The following is a 19,746-nucleotide window of genomic DNA, read 5'->3' on the forward strand; positions in this document are numbered from 1 at the left end:
ATTCTAATTTAATCTATATCCCTAAAACATATTTTTATTTAATCACTGTTACCTAATCATGAAATGCAGAATCTTTTAATACCATATAATGCATTTTACATAAAAAGGACACATAAACGGAATGAGCTGATTTAGTATTAATTATATTTATAGTAACTTCAGTTTAACTTCATGTACATTTAATTAGACTAATTACAGATTTAATTAAATATTTAGTTAATCATATTTACAAATAAATGACATTCCAATAATACACATATCTATTTGTATGCATTATTCAAACAAGTATACATTTGGATACCAGTGCATCTGGGGAATTATTATAATACATGTTTTAATGTTTGTGTAGAAATGAGGCAGCAAGTCTGACTCACTAAATCAAAGGATTGGTGCAAATATAAAGGTCAATTTATGAAATCTTTGTGAACAAATCTTTATTCACAGAGAGGCTTACACATGCATGAACGAACAGAAAACATCAACTGCTAAACCTGAGTTAAAAATGAAGCAAGAGCAGCACAAATGTCCTGTCTAAGTCAAGTAGCATTACATTCTGTACAGCGTTAAGTAGTCATTATTTATGTAACTACTTAAACTAAAGCCAGTGCTTTCATGGAAAACCAAACCAAGTAACAATACATGGACTGAAAACATGGCATATTACTCAAAGAAACAGGTCACCCAAAAAAAGACAATCTTCCCCTCCAGTGAGCAGTGAGTTGAACCAGATCAGAGGTGCATTTCCCAAAGCATCGTTAGCTAACTATGGTGGTAAGTCCCATTGAACTCTATTGGTAACGACGTAACTTGCAACCATAGTTGCTTTTGGGAAGCGCACCCCAGTCCGATTTATGAACGAATCATCTCAATCGATCCAGATCTGACTCATGGAAACTGCATGGAAAAGAGCAGGTGGTATATTATTCAAAAATTCTCCTTTTGTGTTTCACACAAGAAAGAAAATCATATGGGTTTGGAACGACATAACGCTGTGTAAATGATGCCAGAAATTTCATTTTTAGGGCAACCCTTCCTTAAGGACAACTTCATCAGTCACTGACAGTATTTACAGAAGATCTGAAGCTTGATGGCTGTGTTATTAGCCTTCGTCTCTGGGAGGTCTTCCTCAGTATCTTTCTGTAGTCATATGGGTTGTCCTCACTTTGACTCTCTGTAGAGGGCATTCTAGAGAACGAGTGCCTGTGGACAGAGAGGGGCAGATAAAGCATGACTTCACATGGAAATGAAGACGCAAGCGAGAAAGGGAAAGAAAGCGGGGAGGTTTTTACGTCTTGATATCTGCATCTTCAGCTCAAACACATTTATCATGTTCAGTACTGTGTGCTGCACTGAGGTCTATGTTTCGAGGATGGTATTTGTTAAACAGACAGAATGATGCACATTTTTAATGTTCGTTCACCTGTTCTCCATTGGGTTCTTAGGGAGATCAGATTTGGGGACATCAGACAGTGATCTCTCAGAAGAGCGTCTTCTTTCAGTGGAAGATCTCCGTCTGCTCGAGCGCCGTCTGTCACTGGGCAGGCTTGTGGACTTTGTGCTGGACAAACCCTGGTAGTACTGGTCATCATTGTCCAGCCTTTTGGGGCTGGGGGGGGGGGGGGGGGGGGTGTGCAGAGAAAACAGATGAATTTGAAACTATTAGCTTCGTGTGAGGAACAGACCAAAGTCATTGATCAGTTCCTTCAGAAGACTCAGAATAATCATGAATTACTTTTATATTTGGAGATCGGCAGAACTCATTTCCATCTACTTTGAAATGACATAAGTTTTAATGAATTCTTTATTACCGACCCCCCCTCCCCCCTGCCTACAGCCAAAGTTTATTGCTCCCGATCATAAATAACGTCTACTTTATCATAGCAGGCTGCTATTAATGGGTGGCCATTATGCCGTATTGAGTATATTTCATGGCTGTTCTTCAGTGTGTAAGCGATGGCCTTCAGGACAGGCTCTGATTCATGACTGGCTTTTCGGCAGTGATGGACTCAAATGGAAATGTTCTTTCAGTGGATTTTACTCATCGTCTCAGGGCTTATCAGCAGCGTTATGTAATGAAAACAGAGATCTATGAAACCAATGAAGCCAAGAGCCTACGGCCTGCTGCCAGACCACTGATGCAATTATATCAGTCAGCCCCACTGGCCTACTGATGCACTTCCTGTCTGTCTCGCTAACAAACCAAAAACAAACAAATTTTCATATTTAATTTTTTATAATATTATACTTGAAATAGTAAAGTATTAATATAAAATATATTAATATGAAAATAATTATATATTGTATACTTATAGAATGTGTTTATTGTTATAAAGATAATAATAATAATAATAATAATAATAATAAAATAGAGTTGTTTATTTGTAGTAATATTTGGTGTTCTGACTTTACACTTAATTAATTATATTTATTATATAATTAATATATTAATTATATTGAGAATTTGTGGAAAACCTCAAATGAATGTCTAAATGCCAAAAATAAAATATTAATATAAAACTAATGAATACAAAAAATGATAGAAAAAATGTAACATATTTTTGTATGACCATAAAATGGTCTTAAAGATGATGATGATAATAATAATAATAATAATAATAATAAATATATAATACTTTATGATTATACGTAAAATAATAAGTAATATTTTTTTATATATATATTTGTTGCTCTAAACTTAAGAAACATCATGAAATTAATGTAAAAAATCCAAAAATAGAAACAGGAAATATATTCATATTAAGATGAATTATGACCATAAAACAAAATAATAATAATAATAATGATGATGATGATAATAATCACCATCATCATCATTATTAAAATAAAGTATTTCAGTTTTTTAAATTGTAACAATATTTGGTGTTCTGACTGTATGCTGAATTAATTCTATTTATTAAATTATTAATATATTATTCCACATTTGTGTGTAAAACCTCATCAAATGAATCAAAATGCTAAAAACAAAACATTAATACAAAACATATTAATATAAAAATGATAAAAATGTAATAGTTATATTTTTGTTTTACCATAAAACAGTCTTAAAGATAATAATAATGTAATACTTTATGATACTTAATAATAAAGTGTATTTGTTTTAATGTTTCTTGTTCTAAACTTAAGAAATGTCATAAAAAATCCCCCCAAATAGAAAACATATTCATATTAAAGAATTTGTATGAATAACATCATGAAATTAATGCCAGAAATGGCAAAAATCCAAATCAAAAATATGCTTATTTTCTTCAAGCAGAAAACTATTTCTTTTTGTTTTCTTTAGATTTTGAGGTAAAATGGGACTTGGACATGGTTTTGAGGGATTCGTTCAAGTGGCAGCTACACAGTGCAGGAAAAACAGAGTGTTCAGCTACATCTGTTTGCTCTGTCTCTCTAGTTCTGCACATTTGTACTGCAGTACACCTTCATTACCTGCATGTCCTCAGCTTGCCCTTTTTTCTCCCAAGATACCTTATTGGTCCCCTATCTCTCTCTAGTTTCTCTCTTTCCTCTGTTAATCTCTTCCTCTATTTCTCTCCGACAGAACATAAGCTTGTTATCAGAGAGCCAGAGATTTGACCTTCTCACTCTTAAAGTCAACACTAAACGCTCAAGCCCCAATTGACATATAGCATTTACAAGTGAAACTTTCGCAAAACAAGACCAGAAACATACATATTATGAAAGTTGATTTGATGAATACTGAAATGATGCATGCTGCTGCTCATCTCTGACGTGCAAAAACTACTGGTTTTTAATGATGCGTGTCTCTGAGAGTGTTGTTCTAAAGCGTCCGGCACCCTGTCTGTCTGTCAGAGCTTTTTGTCACTCAGCAGGTCTGTGCAATCTCCTGTCAGCAGCTCTCATGGAGGTTCAGATTCATGATCACACACATAGTATTTTACACATGCTGTGACACTGCGGATATGTCACGCCGACCTGATCGCTGACAGCCAAATGCTACAGGAACTAGCCGTAATATGCAAGCTATTAGCATAAGTGTTAAAAATATGGTTTACAATTCAGTTTTTATTGATTTTATATCAGATTCTTTATGCTTTACCTACATTATGTCTGACATGAGAAAAACGTAATTGCATTATGTATTAGACTGGATTGTTTATACAGCGTATTTTAGCAGCAGTTAAGATATGAACATATTAAAAGGTGAACTGGAGGCAACACTGGGTTAAGATTTAGCTTTATATCCAATGTTGGTAAATTTTTCACGAGTTTTGTTAAGAACAGCATCTACATCTATTATTTCTGGAGTATTTGTACTGTGCAAGTATGCAAATGTTCATACTACATTTCTTATTTGTGCACAACACAGAATATCTTATTACACCATCCATAGTTTGTTATGACCTGTGTTTGATTTGTTAACATCTCTCTTTTGCCTTTTTATTACATCGGACCCCCCAAAACACATAGGATTACTGGATTGAACAAAATTAAATTGAAAAATACAAAATTAAAGTATAAATCGTTCAATATTTTGGGGTCAGATTTGAAAACAAAATCAGAACTTATTTAGCAAGGATGCTTTAAACTGATCAAAAATGACAGTGAAGACTTTTACATTGTTATAAAAATATTTCAAATTTTGACATTTCTAATCGTCAAAAAGTCCTGAGATGCATAACAGCTTCTACAAAAATATTAAGCAGCGCAACTGTTATATTAAGAAATGTTTTTGAGCAGCAAATCAGCGTATCAGAATGATTTCTGAAGGATCATGTGACAATGAAGACTGGAGTAATGATGCTGAAAATTCAGCTTGCATTACTTTACATTTCAAAATAGATTACAATAAAAAACATTTTTTTTAATTTGTAAAAATATTTTACAATATTACTGTTTTGCTCGAATACATGAAGCCTTGGTGAACATATGAGTCTTCAATTGTAAGGTTGAACGAAGTGTATTTTTGAGACAATAAACGGGAAATTTCACTGCACGCCACATGCTATTTCATATAATATAAAAAAAAAAAAAAAAATGGCAGTATACAGTGTATCATATGTAGTATGCGGTGCACTAGTATTATATTCCAAACATAGCTTTTATCACTGTCTGCAAAGCAGCAGCTTCTAAGGAGAGGACACATTTTTGTTTAGTATAACACTTCTGCTAATTTATTTACCTTTGTTTTCTTGGCCTCCTTTTATCATTCTGGACAGACCTCTGGAAAAGACCAAAAATAGTGTGAGAAAGATCATTAATGCTGAAGCCCAGATAATCCTGAGTTGAGATAATTCCGTCATTGGGTCCTATCATACACCTGGCACAATGCGGCGTCAGGTGCGACGCAAATGTTTTTTGCTAGTGTCAGCCCGACGCAGTTATAATTTTCACGTCTAGAGCCATGTTGTTTAAATAGCAAATGCATTTGCGCTCATTTGTGCGCTCATGGGTGTGCTGGTCTGAAAATGAGGTTTGTTCAGGCGCATTGTTGGCACGTTGTTATTTTGAGGCACATTAAATATACACCGCGTCATTGACCAACTAAAACTTGGTCTAAAGTCAATGGCGTAGTATTTTTGTTGTTATTTAAAGAGCGTGCTAGTAATAAGCGCCTATAAGCTCTGCTTATTACACACACACAGGGACGCGCAGAAGCACACAAACATGCTAAATATTAAAAGATTACAATGTAAAAGATTATTATTGTGTAGGCATAATATAAAATATTATAAAAATCCCTACTTGTCATAATGGATAGTCATTGCATGTATCAGAATTAGGCTACCTATTTGCTCACACACAAGCAGATGCGTTCAGTCTTTGTGCTTGCAAATTCCGCCGTGTAAATAGCGAATTCACCATGGCGCGAGAAAACTGGCTCTTAAAGGGAATGGGAGATGAGACTCTGATTGGTTTATTGCACGTTATGCCCAAAACACACCCATTAGACCATGCGCCGTGCACGCCGACCGTTTTTCCTGTCGTTAAACTAGCAAGAGTGGAACATGGCACTTTAGACCATGTGCTTAGATGTTAAAATAGGGCCAAATGTGTGATGCTGACTCACATGAATGAGTGTGTAGTATGTGGAGTCCTCTGGCGTGTTCAGGGTCTTTGGTTGCTGTGTGCGGCGAGGCGTTCGTGACTGCTTTGTGTCGGCTGTGATAAGGGGTGAAAAAAAATAAGGGGTGAAAACCAACAGAAAATGTAATATTTGACCTTGAAGTCAATACTTTTAAACCTGTTCAAGATGTGATATTATGTCTAGTGTCTCCTGTGTGAATAAGGAGCAAAGAGAACAACTAATTCTCTGGTGGCGAGCCCCATTGCTACATAGAAGAATAGGATCAGCACACAACATCCAGCTGACCTTTGACCCCTTTGTTCTTATCGAACAAACCGTATGGCATGGTTTAACCCTTGGGCCTCACTATTTGTAATTATCCACTAACAATCAATCAGAAATGCCTTCCAGTCACAACATGCTCCAACACTGACACAGACAAGTAAAAGTAAGAATGAGAATGAAGCTTTGTTCTAAACCCTAGTCAGCCTTCTTGTTGTCTACTATCTATATAGGCAGCTCCCTTTCAAGGCAGGCAGAATCCTAGCTGATACTGAACCTCATAAATTCCTGATCTGAAACGCTCAACATGGGCCTCACTTGAACTGTGCAGGAGGCTCAAATTGACTCCAACAGAATTTGATGTTAGCAAGTTGCTAAGATAAAAATGTAACTTGTACTGAGCATAAAAAATACATATTGCACAAACTGGGTAAAATAGTGAACCTTTAATCAACCTCACAATGTGTATTAGACTATTTATATTATTAGTTTTCATTACTGAAAGAAATACATTTATAATTTCTCTAATTTCTCTTCCTTCATCCATCATCCACTCAAAAATCATTTAGGCCTAAATTTAAGATTTATGCATTTTAATTGCATATAAAAATCCCATTAATTTGATTACACAGTTTAAACATAAACTGACTAATACACTTAATTATACACATCATTTTACATAAATGAAATGGGTAAATTTTCCATACATACATGCATAAATAATGTCACAGTTTATTAAATATTTGCATCTATTTGATTTTATCTAAAATACAAATAATATTTTCAGAATGCATTTCTTCAAATTACTTCGAATCAGCACAAATACTTTCAATTACATTTTTATTCAGTTAATAAGTAGGATGAGTTTAAACTATGGATAAGTTAATTCATAAAATACAAAAATATTAAATTTGGTTCCACTTTATATGTATTAAGTGGCCTTAACTACTATGTACTTTCATCAAATTGTACTCATTGTGTTCATATTGTATTCCAAAACATGGTTATACTTTAGTTTAAGGTGTCCTTGTTACAGTGTAATTATATATTTAAGTACTGAGTAATATCAATTAATCACATGTACATGGGTAGGTTAAGGATTAGGGTTACTGGCATTATATGTTGTTATTATAATAGTAAGTACATGTAACATGTAACAAGGACAATAAAATAAAGTATTACCAAAACACTTTTTGTGCTATTGAGGTGGGATACTGGTAAGGTTAGGACAGGTTTGACGGTATGGTAGGTTTAAGGGTAGGTTAAGGTGTAAGGGATGGGTTAACAGTGTAATTTTAAATGCAATTACAGAAATTAATTACAGACGTAATTACATGCAGGTATTTTTTTTTTTTTAATACAAATACAATGTAAAAAAATGTACATACACAATTAGTGCATTGTACCAAATTATTAATTTATAAGTAAGTACATAGTAAGGCCACTTAATATAAAGTTGGGCCTTAAATATATGTATGAATAACTATTTTTAAACATAGTTTAATGCATTATAGAACCTGCCAGTAAAACTAACATTAATCCATTTAGCCTACCTTATGTTACCAGTACTTTCTTAGGTAAGTACACTATAAGTACTGTTAAAGTGCAATGTCAAAAAAAGTGTAATGCTCATTAAAAAAAAAGCCTTTGATACAGAAAACTTCCTTATTTTTCTTTGCAATCAACACCAAAAGGTACAAAAATGACCTTTGGTTTATTTGAATAGCATCTGCTAACTCAAGCACTGTTTATCATGTAGAAAGGTCCGGTGTAAAGAAAATTAATCAATGTCCACCAGGACCAGCGGGCACAGGCTGGAGAGTTTGTCATATTTATTGAATGTGTCACTTGAAAGGTCATCAACAATTCTTGATTGCTCAGAGGTATAAAGCCAATTTGCAGCTCTTATATTAATTCTTGCTGTAATTGCCGGGGCACTTTTGCATGCAATGCGATTAGCATTTAAAGACCTTTCATGTACATGGAAATGTGACTGCCATTCAAAGGGCACTTCTATGTGGAAACAATAATAATTGCACAATAATAATTGTTTCCACACAGAAAGACTCTGCTTTAGATTATTTATTTTGACTGTGGAGCTCCCAAAGACATTTTACAATCACAATAAAACATTAATAAACATGTGACAGATGACCACAGTATTTATGAAGCCAATGTAATCCATTTAGCAAGATTTTTGCAGAAGTTCAGTTTTCACAGATGAGATTAAAACTATGTGACAGAGCAAAACAGATCAGGAGGCCATATCTGTCAACACAGAGACAATTATCACTGCTGACAGAATAATCTGGTTTCATTTAGACACAAGGTGCATATCAGAAATAATAGAATCTGCAAGAATTATCCTCGCAAAAGTAATTAGACATATCGCAACAAAAATCAAATGAACATTAGATTTGCTCAGCTGAGGGAAAATTTCTGATGACACATCTTGTTCAGCCCAATTTGCATGTTGTGGCACTAGACATCCAATTTTTGATAAGATCAATCTCTGTTAGAGAAAAGTAAATTTCATGTTCTGATACAATTGACAGCAAACAAGTATACTGCAGGGGTTTAATTAAGGTAGAGTTTTCTTATTTTAAGCTATTTTAATCTTAAGGAAAAAAAAACTGCTATATTTTCTCCACTTTTGTTTTCAGTTAAAATAATCAAAGCTATTCTTGAAGTAAAAAAAAAAAAATTACATTATAAGTACAAAATTATTGTCTATTTAATTCTATTGTTTTTTAATTTGTTAAGTGTACTGCCCAATGTATGGACAAGTATACATTTTTATTGAAACTGTTATGTCGTGTATTTAAATATATTGTAATTACACATTTGTTGATTAGAACATTTAAAATATATTAATTGAATGTAAAACTAATTAACAAAACACATTTAAAATGATAATCAGTACTTTACATGTGCATCAAAATAAGTGTACTTCTTAAAAACATGACAAAAGATTATTAAACAATTTCAAATGTAGTAAAACTTTTAATTTGACATTATTACAAAGTGCACTTTTTAAAAGTATACTGAAGTTTCACCAAACACGAAAATGATTACAATTACTAAGATGTCAGACATGACTGCACAAAATCTATGAAGGACGTTTACCTGGTTGCTGGAAGTAGCCATTCATAGGTTGTCCTTTCACAAACATCCCATTTTCGTTGGGGTTGAGCTGATGGGCAAGTATGATTTCATTTAACTTCTTCTGCAGTGATAAGAAATCTTCAGAGACCCTGGTTACCTGAGAAATACAGGTTTGGATTGATAATCAGAGTGATTAAATGATGACAGATTTGTCATCTGTGGGTAAACTTACATAAACACACACACAAAAAAAATCACCTCTTTGCATAGCAACTCCACGTCCTCATCCTGTTTTTGTGATGTAGCTTTCAGGTTCTTTCTGTCTTTGTAACCTCTAAAATTGCTCTGGATTTTAATGGCTGCCTGCTCCTCATCATATTGGTCTTCCTCTGCCTGAGCATCCTCCTCTTCTTCTACCCCCTTCCGTTCCAGCTGGACATCTGTGTTTCCAGTGCCTCCTTCTCTCTCTGCTCTCAATCGCTTTCTCTCCTTGTGGCCTCTGAAATTGCTCTGTAAAACAGTTGCGGCATGTTGTTCATCTGCCCCTGGAGACTGACTGGAATCTAGCTCTTGGTCTTGCTCGAATTCTAATGGAGGTGGTGGAAGTTCCTCGAGAGAAATGTCTGGTTCTGAAGTGTCAGGATTAGCCATATCTTCTTTTGGCTTTTTCTTGGGGATTTTGCCTTCCTCCTGGAGCCTTTTACGTTCTTTGTGGCCACGGAAGTTGCTCTGAAGAACCACAGCAGCTTTGGCCTCTTCATATTCTCCTGGTGGTCCAGCTGGAGCCTCATACTCCTGTTCTATGTCCTCAGTGAATTCCATCAGTTCTTCTGGAGGTGGTGGATCTGGAATAGGAAGCTCCTCTTCAACTGGAGGACTCTTTGTCTCCTTCCCTCTAACCGGCAACTTCCCCTCCTCTTGGAGTCTTTTACGTTCTTTATGACCTCGGAAGTTGCTCTGGATAACAGTGGCTGCCTTGCTTTCCTGTGCATTGTTCTCATCTCCTCCACTTGCAGCCTCTTCCTCAGCCTCCTTCCCTTCTTCCTCCATATTCTCCTGTACTTCCTCTTGTATAGCATCCAAATCTTCTCCAGAAGTGATTTCTTCAACGGTGGATGAGGAAATGGCCAGTTCATCCCCTGTTAAAGTCTTGTTACGTTCCCGACGCTCCTTGTATTTCTTCCTTTCCCTGTAACCTCGGTAATTGCTCTGGAGGACCACAGCAGCCTTTTCATCAGCTTCATCCATTACCACTTCACCTCCTTCCTGTGAAGGTTCCTCTGTAACTGGACCTTCTGATTCCGATGGGGCCTCCGTCACTTCCTCTGTCTTCTCAGCTTTTTCATTCTGCATGGCTTCCCTGTGCAAAATAAATCAGTTTATACTACCATAGCACTGTTGAATTCTTGATTCTACTGTATAAGCCCATTTCCATCGCAGGAACTTTCCCGAGGAACTAGGGACTTTGGACACTCAGCGTGTTTCCACCACAGGAACCAGGATCTAAATAAAGTTCCGGGGAAGAATTTGCACCTCAGAAAGCCTCTGCTCACGAGGTAGTACTTTTTCAAAGGTCCGGAACATTCAGGGGTGGGACTTGGGTGCTAATGGTTGATTGGTTGAGTTCATGCAACATTATTTCAACCAACATTTATTCGCATAATATTACTGTTATTGTGTCATGAAATGTAGTTTTAAGAGTATTTCAGGCGAGAATGTAGTTGTTTAAAACTCAAATCCGTGGTTTATTTGTAAAAATGTGCTTCACCGGGCGTTCAGTGCTCATGTATACAGGCGAGAGCAGCCTCAACACGGCTAGTCTTTCTGACATTTGCTGTTAGCTCCGATATCTCTGTAGTGGGATGAGATATACATAATTCGTTTTGGGTAAATCTAACAGATAATCTTTGGTCTTTATTCTATTAATCTATTAATATGTTATGTATGTACATTCCCTGAACTACATTTATGCAGCTATTAATAGCCTATGATTAAATTAAAAGAGGCAGTGGTGTTTGATAACATACATTATTTTGTTTTATTGTCTGTACAGCGAAGGATATGGCAGTAGCCAAGGCGAGCTGACTGATGTTGTCAACCTCCATTTGCAGAATTACCGGACTTGCGTTATCCCGTCCCCGGGAGTTCACACTCTCGAGTTGATCTTGCGAAGTCTGAACTACCGAGGACGCAAGTCCAAAATTTGCATACTGAGAAACGGCCCTGGACTGGGAGGAGCAGTCGCTCACAGTCTTACTTCACCAGACTATTGCCTAATTTTCACGGTACTTTAGACCGCGATGGAAACGCAGACAGCAACTGGTCTGGGGAAAAAAAAAAGTTCCTATGACAAATTGTTCAAAGCAATTTCTGTGGAAAAGTGGCTCATGTGTACCTTGCTCTGACTGGTCAAACTGGTCAACATTAAGCAGTCTAAGATTTTAGTATTCATCCATCCAGCTTCTAAACCACTTGTCAAATATAGGGTTGCTGGGATGCTTGGAGCCCATCCCAGGGAAACACATCCACATCTATGGACAATGTATTGTCTCCAATTCACCTATCCTGCATGTATCGGACTATTAGGGAAACCAGAGCACCCAGCGGTTTCAGGGCAGAACATGCACGCTACACAGAGAAAGACATCCTAACTCAGCCAGGACTTAAACCAATGACCTTCATGACCCTTCAAGTTTGTCAATATCCTGGTATTACTGGGTGTCTCTCGTTTCACTTCATGTCTTCTCTCTTTTCATGCTCTCTTTTAGCTGTTGCAATTGATCCTATCTTGCAAATTTGGTAAAATGGCCTTGCAGGACTTCAGTATTTATTTTATGGTTAGCACATACCTTTTGTTAGAAAGCTAGAGACTAGAAACTTACAAAGAAAATGAAGACAACGGTTGGAAGAACAAGGAACCAGTAGGACAAAGAGATTGATGAGATGGAATTTAAACTAAACTGATGAACCTTTGATTGAAAATGTTGGATTTTATTTCTAAAATAATCTACAAGTAGGAGGATAAAACCATCTGGAATAAGAACAGGACTTACTTTTTCCTCTTGAAGCTTTTCCTCTCTTTGTGTCCCCTGTAATGGGCTTGGATCTTTGCAGCAGCTTTGTTCTTCTCATCTAGCAACTCCTTGTATTTCTGCCTTGCCAGATATCCTCTGCAAACTGTATGAAGATGTCGTGATTTAGTGCAAGTCTTTTCCTTCTAAACTCATTTAATTAAGTTTCTTCAATACTTTAATGTTTTTGTCTTACCTGCTTGGAATTGTGTGATAACAGCTTCTGACTTTGTTTTGCTTTTGTCATCAGCCACTCTTTTCCTAACTTTGTGTCCTCTGTATGCTAGAAGAAAGGAGATTTTAGAGCTTGTTCAGCAGAGTATTCTGCATTTTAACATCTAGTCAACAACATGAACACACCTGACTGCAACACCACAGCACTTTGTTCTCGCTTTTCCAGCATCAAACGGTATCGTTTAAATGCCAGCCAACCCCGTACATATGCTTGGACCAGAACAATCCGGTCTGTGGTCTGCCTCACCATCAGATTCAGTTGCTCCGCGTGATAGTATTTAAGAAAAACCTGAACACATCCATCAGACTTATGAGCTTGTTTGAACAACAACGGCAGTTATTAATGCCACTGACTCACAAACCTTCGTTTTTCCCAGAACCCAGTTCTCTAGTTTGGCCTTCTCCAAAATAACAGCACATGTCTCAGGATTCATTGTTGGCTCCTCATTGGCTCGAAATGCTAATATAGAGTACCTGAAAAGACCAATTGTTAGTAAAAGGCAACTCTGAACACAACAATTGAGAAATTATAGACTAAAGAGGCAACCCTTTTCCACCAGCAATGTGCTAGTGCTGGTATCGGAAGTGGTGGTCCATTATTGGTTGTTAAATTGTGGTTATCACCACAATCCTTTTGATGGCGATTACTTTGGATGTTAAAATACATTTTCAAAACTAAGACCAAAGATCACAATGAGCTATAATGGGTTCCATGATGGCTTTGTTTGAAGGGGGAGTTATGTAGTCACACCATGTAATTTTTTCATTTTTCAAGTCATTTGAAACACAGGCCAGTTATGGGACGGGTCCCTTGGCAGAGTATTGGTTCCAGCACCAACATAAACACAATTTAGGGGGAAAAGGGGTTTATGCACTTGACACACAGTAATATGTAGTATCAGTCCAACCGTTCAATGAAGTTGTTGAAGAGAATACGATGAGAGTAGCCCTGTCTGCGTATCTTGGCCGTCTCTAGAATACCAGTGTACCGTAATTGGATAAGAACCTTCTCCCTGTCAAACTTATGGGCTTGGCGATCATTGTTGGGTTTTATGCAACGCACAAAGTGAGGCTGGCCTGCTACCATCTTTGATAACAGGTCCATTAGAGAATACTGCAAAGTACATTGAATAAAGAAAGACTGTGATCACGAGTGATGATTTTTATTGGTTCTTATCATTAGGTCTTCAGAAGTCTTACTCTGAAGTAAGAGGCCACAGTTTGAGTCTTCATGTTGGTGGTCTCTCGGGGGTGATGTGTGGTGTCTCCGGTGCCCTCCGCCTTTGCAAACACAAAATATTCAGCATGCTGAAAACATGTGGTCATGAAAATCTACAGAAGGGATATTGGGGGTCTTTTATATAAGCATAAAATTATCTGTTTATAATAAATTTATGCATGTCTCCTCTTGGAAACTCTTATACAACAAAGCCAAAGGTCAGGGTAAACACACAATCACCGTTTGTACAGTCTCAACAGGCAAGGCAAGCATTGTTTTGTCATGGGTGGGAGTTAATTTCCGAGAGGAAGACTGAAAAAGAAATGCATAAAAATCGTGATAAGACAGTCTGATTTGACTCTGAAACTTTTTATTTTATTTATATATATATATATATATATATATATATATATATATATATATATATATATATATATATATATATAGTAAAGAAATAACAAAATTAACTGCAGGATTCATTTGCAAAGCAATCTAACAAGCATTAATTACTCATGAAAATCATCAATAAGGCCAAATTCCTTGTTTGAAATGGCCATGAATATTTCACCAGGCTATATTGTCAAGGTGTTTCAGTGTTGAACACAAAGCAGAATCACACACTGACACAGGTGCTTTTATTTTACGTGGGCTAAAATGGATGGAATCTTTCATGTGAAATTTTCTAAAGACAGCATGCTTAAATATGCAAATTAATGGTAATGTATGCAGGTCTTCATCAAAGACATAATTTCAATATGTTTAGAACCCTCATTCATTTCAGAGTGCAACCTGAATGTGAGGTCTAAGTGGCTCATGTGTTCTCTTAATAATTCTCTTGGGAATAATAAACTAAATGCAAAAAAAAACCCCCATAAAACTTGTAACATAAGTAGATGTTTTTAAAATGCGACTGCACAAACAAATGTTCCTTAATTCCACAGGGACACTCAATTCTAATGTGTATTATATGAACTAATCAAGCTATAAATCAGTCAATCTACAAATGCATTAGCTAATAGAAAGCTGGTAGGGCCACATGAGAAGATACTCTTTCATTCTCACAGACATGGGTCATTTTCAGGAAATGGTGCCAAGCATGTCTCCATGATTACTGATACAATTAACAGACCTTTGTTGCAATATTTGATATATCGGACTGACTGAACTTTTAAATGAAACTAAATTTTACTTGTTAAATGTTTAATTTTCATAAAACACGTCAATGTGCATGACCTCATTTGCCACTTTGGGTATACTGACATTAGCCCTTTTAATTTATTTTTGAAATCATAATAATAAATTCACAGGGTGAATTTCTCTTTTAGTCTTTATCAATATTTCATTATGTTTATTGGCCTCATCAAACTCAGTTCAATATTTTCAGTATTTTTGTTTTACAGAGCTTTAAAGAAAAAATATTCTTGGAACAAATATTGAGTATAATCACTGTAAATCATGTAATGGCTAGTCAACATGATCATATTTTATGTTTTATTAATGACTTTCATTCAACTAATAGAATTATAATTTACTATATTTTACTATAGACTTATAATTCAAATGTAAATGTCTAAAGGGTTTAAATAATATAATGATTTTGATAGTTAGGTAGGTTAGAATATTAACATTATAATGAAATGCGTTTAAATTTGTAAAAAAAATACGGGAACAGATATGCCAATCCAGAAACATAGACACCGTATTTTTTTCCGTGAAATTCTGGCACAGCTGGCTTTTTTACTTTTTTCCCTCCGATACTAGGATTAAGAGTATAGTAACTAGAAGGGGAAAAATACATATTTGTACACCACAAATCTGAAACTTGGAAGGATGCATCAACCTAAGGTGATCAGCTAATATCTAAGGTATTTTTGTCCTGGAAATTTGAGCCTGAGGTGGAAAAAAATTATTTCTTGGAAGTTCAGAAGTAACTTTTTAAAATAATTTATTATTTTTATAATAAAAAAGCACCGTTTTCTGAGAAAGACCCACATATATACAAATAGACAACCAAAACCAGTGAGCACAGTGCCGGCTGGCAAAAGGCGAATATCCTCTATGAGCACGTCTCTAATGTACAGCACAAATACTACAGGATCATTACCTCATTGAATGATACAATACTGAACAACATAAGACCCTCCAGCTTTAGACAGAAGACATTATAGGAAAGAGGAATGGAAATGACATTGATGGGTATGGAGTGTGGAAAGACAGAGAGACAAAATAGAAGTGGAAAGAAAATTAGTACTTTCCAAAAAGTGAAACCACTGAAGCTTCCAGCAAAAACATAAGCCCACTGCCTTATGAATGCCTACATCTAAACATCAACATAATTTACATACAGAAGTCTTAATGGTAGAGTATAAATAACAGAACAATATGGGGCCCCTAAGAGGACATGGTGATAGGGAAAAAAATATGTGTTGGGAGGAAAACGTATATTTCAATGTTTCTGCAGAAGTATAGTGCTTCGCTGAGACACTGTGTTAACTCCAAAATATTTGCGTTCTCATTTATGACCACTCAAAACTACTGCGTTTCCCAGAGAAACTTTGCGTTTGCTTGCAAAACACTTGCAGTCTCTCGCAAAACTATTGTGTTTCCCCAAGAAACTTTGTGTTCACTCACAAAATATTTGTGATCTCTAGCAAAACTACTGCATTTCCCCGAGAAACGTTGCATTTTCTCACATTTCTCGCATTTTCTTGACATTTGCAATCATTCGCAAAATATTTGCAATCTCTTACAAAACATTTGCGACCTCTCGCAAAACTACTGCATTCCCCTGAGAAACTTTGTTTGCTTGCAAAACATTTGCAATCTATGGCACAGCTATTGCATTATGAAAAACACATTGCATTCGCTTGCAAAACATTTGAGATCTCTTGCAAAACTGTTGTTTCCCCAAGAAAAGTTGCGTTCACTCACAAAACATTTCCGTTTGCTAGCAACCCTTTGCAATCTCTTGCAAAACTATTGTGTTCCCCTAAGAAACTCACAAAACAAACTCACAAAACACAGCAAAACTACTGCATTTCTCGAGAAATGTTGTATTTGCTTACAAAACACTTGCGATCTTTCGCAAAACATTTGCAATCTCTTGAAAAACATTTGCTACCTCTCGCAAAACTACTGCGTTCCCCTGAGAAACTTTGTTTGCTCGCAAAACATTTGCAATTTATCGCCAAGCTATTGCATTCCCAAAAACGTTGCATTCGCTCACAAAACATTCGCGATTTTGTGTTGCAAAACTATTGTGTTTCCCCAAGAAATGTTTAATTCACTCACAAAACATTTACATTCTTTAGCAACTGTTTGCAAACTCTCGCAAAACTATTGTGCTCTTCTGAAAAACATTGCATTCGCTCCAAAACATTTGCGATCTCTTACAAAACTATTGCGTTTCCCGAGAAATGTTGCATTCACTGACAAAACATTTAGATTCTTTCACAAAACTATTGCATTCCCCTGAGAAAGGTTGCATTTGCTTACTAAACATTTACATTCTCTAGCAAAGCAGTGTCCCCCATAGAAAAAGCATAGAATTTTGTTAGTTTTAATGTTTTTCCACATACCTCATCTTAAAGTTTTGCAGGTGAATGCAAAGTTTTTCGGGAGAATGCAATGGTTTTGTGAGCGAAAGGAAATACACTGAAATATAATTTTCTTTCCATCTCATTTTTTTACCATCACCATGTCCCTTTAGGAGCTCTATAGTACAGAGAGGAGAAGAGGTCAAAATGAGGTACCTTGGCGAAGTTAATTGTGCGTTGTGATTGTTGTGTTCCCATACGAGCAGAGCCCGCAGCCTTGCCTTTAGTGTGAGCCAGGTTACCTGCACAAAGAGAGAGGTCATGGGATATATCTGCTTTAACTGTGATAACCAAACACATTAGAAATCTGCTGTTGATACTTCGTTAGATTAGATCACATGTTCTTCAAAGATAATCCACCATTTGTTGCAAGGTTAACCATTTCAAGGGCACTGGGATAGATGGTCTTTAGAGGTCAGTGCTGTGACAGATAAATAAGCTTCACAATGGTCAAGTAGCTAACAAAAGCCTTATGAATGAAGCCTAGGTTTGAAATCCCAGCAGACTTCCTAGAAACAATCCACAGTGAATCTCACAGGACGTAATCGACTGTGTCAGTCAGATGACCTCCATTCATCACATCAGATCACATGGGAGTGAGCACATTTTATTTTATAAAAAAGTGCTACATTCATTTATATAAAAGTGCTACATTCATTCTTTCAGACCAATAGATCAAACTCCCTGCTTAACGTTTCAGACAGGATGGTGTTTGTCTGTGAGATTGTGGTGTGGTCTATAATGCAGTGTAATCTAATAGAATGTGACTATTTTCTTTACACTATGGACACTCTCCTCTATGTGCACTATGGACACTTTACACTATGGACACTCACACTTTACACTATGTGCACTATGGACACTTACACTTTACACTATGTGCACTATGGACACTCACACTTTACACTAGGTGCACTATGGACACTTACACACACTGCTGCGTGTGCACAATCTCACAAAAAACTCAGCAATATATGTATGTTATGTTTACATGCTCTTGCACTACAAATCATCCTGCACTGTTCCCCAACCAGCTGCTGACTCAAATGTCTCTCTTTGCACATGTACAGTTTGTATTTTTTGTCTTCTATTTTTTAGTTTGTATAGGATAATATTTATGTGAAGCATTCGTATAGTTGTATTTTTTATCCTTTATTCTTTTAGTTTGTATAGGGTAAATACTTATATATAGTATACTTATAGTTAAATCTGTTAGTAGTGTATAGGTTTATAGTGTTTTTTCTTACTTCATTGTTGTATGTCTGTATTTATGTAGCACCGTGGTCCTGCGAGACACGACATTTCGTTCCACTGCATGTCCCCACATGTAGCAGAATGACAATAAAGCTCAACTTGAACTTGAACTTGAACTATAGTTACCATTTGGCTGCTCATGCTATGCTAATTTACACTACAGTAGTATTGATTTCTCTAGTGGGTCACATGAAGAAGCACCAGTTAGATGAACATTTTGGTTAAAATACTGTATAACCTAAAATCTACCACCAGCATCTGTGTCATACTGTTAGCAAACCTTGTCACTCATCCTTTTAAAGGACAGGTTTGTGTGCTTATAATAAAAGTCAATGGGGCATGTTGGAGGGTTTAAAATTTTTTTTTTTTTTTGAGTTTTAAAAATGAAGATAACATTTGTCTATACTAAAAAGTTATTTGAGCTGTAAAGTTGTGTTTATAATTGTGATTACTTTTCTATATGGATGAATTTTCGATGTTGTGGCATTTGTAAACAGGTCTTGATAGTTTAGAAGAAATTCTGTTTTGTGTTTTATTTCTTTCTGTATTCTGTACTTTATGATTTGTTACAAATGTAACATCAAAAATACTATCTAACAAATTACATATACATATATGATATTACTTATAATAATAATAATAATAACAATAAAACACCCATTTGATGTTTTAATACTTTGTATTATATTATATTAGTATTATATGAAGTATAGCCACAGTAATGGTTATAAATTATCTTTTGGGGGTGATATCTCTGCCATTTTGATATGCAATTAATTTGTGATTTGTGAAAAGTAATCACACTGCAGGACCATCCACACAACTAAAGTAGTGGAAACTGGCGGATGTACTCAAAGCAACAAATGTTCCCTTTTTTTTTTTCTGGCAGCACAATGGGGAAAAAAAAAGTAATTGAACGAGGCAATTACACAACGA

At 35.8% G+C, this 19,746-nt stretch overlaps 1 protein-coding gene across 1 annotated transcript in view; it reads right to left on the reverse strand.

Moving 5' to 3' along the window:
- Positions 1–413: 413 nt before the first annotated feature.
- Positions 414–19,746, reverse strand: part of LOC306864671 (myosin-IIIa-like) — a 92,817-nt gene continuing 73,484 nt past the window's right edge. The window contains exons 24-38 of the mRNA XM_079408826.1: positions 17,713–17,798; positions 16,065–16,106; positions 14,201–14,272; positions 13,942–14,022; positions 13,650–13,855; positions 13,104–13,215; positions 12,868–13,030; positions 12,704–12,790; positions 12,490–12,613; positions 9,695–10,796; positions 9,458–9,593; positions 6,053–6,144; positions 5,165–5,205; positions 1,421–1,606; positions 414–1,200 (exon numbers count right to left, since the gene is read on the reverse strand). Of these exons, the coding sequence (XP_079264952.1) occupies positions 1,050–1,200; positions 1,421–1,606; positions 5,165–5,205; positions 6,053–6,144; positions 9,458–9,593; positions 9,695–10,796; positions 12,490–12,613; positions 12,704–12,790; positions 12,868–13,030; positions 13,104–13,215; positions 13,650–13,855; positions 13,942–14,022; positions 14,201–14,272; positions 16,065–16,106; positions 17,713–17,798 (2,681 nt within the window). The 3' untranslated portion in view covers positions 414–1,049. The remainder of the gene's footprint in view (positions 1,201–1,420; positions 1,607–5,164; positions 5,206–6,052; positions 6,145–9,457; positions 9,594–9,694; positions 10,797–12,489; positions 12,614–12,703; positions 12,791–12,867; positions 13,031–13,103; positions 13,216–13,649; positions 13,856–13,941; positions 14,023–14,200; positions 14,273–16,064; positions 16,107–17,712; positions 17,799–19,746) is intronic.

This window comes from Barbus barbus (assembly GCF_936440315.1).
Source record: "Barbus barbus genome assembly, chromosome: 46".
NCBI classification, from domain to species: Eukaryota; Metazoa; Chordata; class Actinopteri; order Cypriniformes; family Cyprinidae; genus Barbus; species Barbus barbus.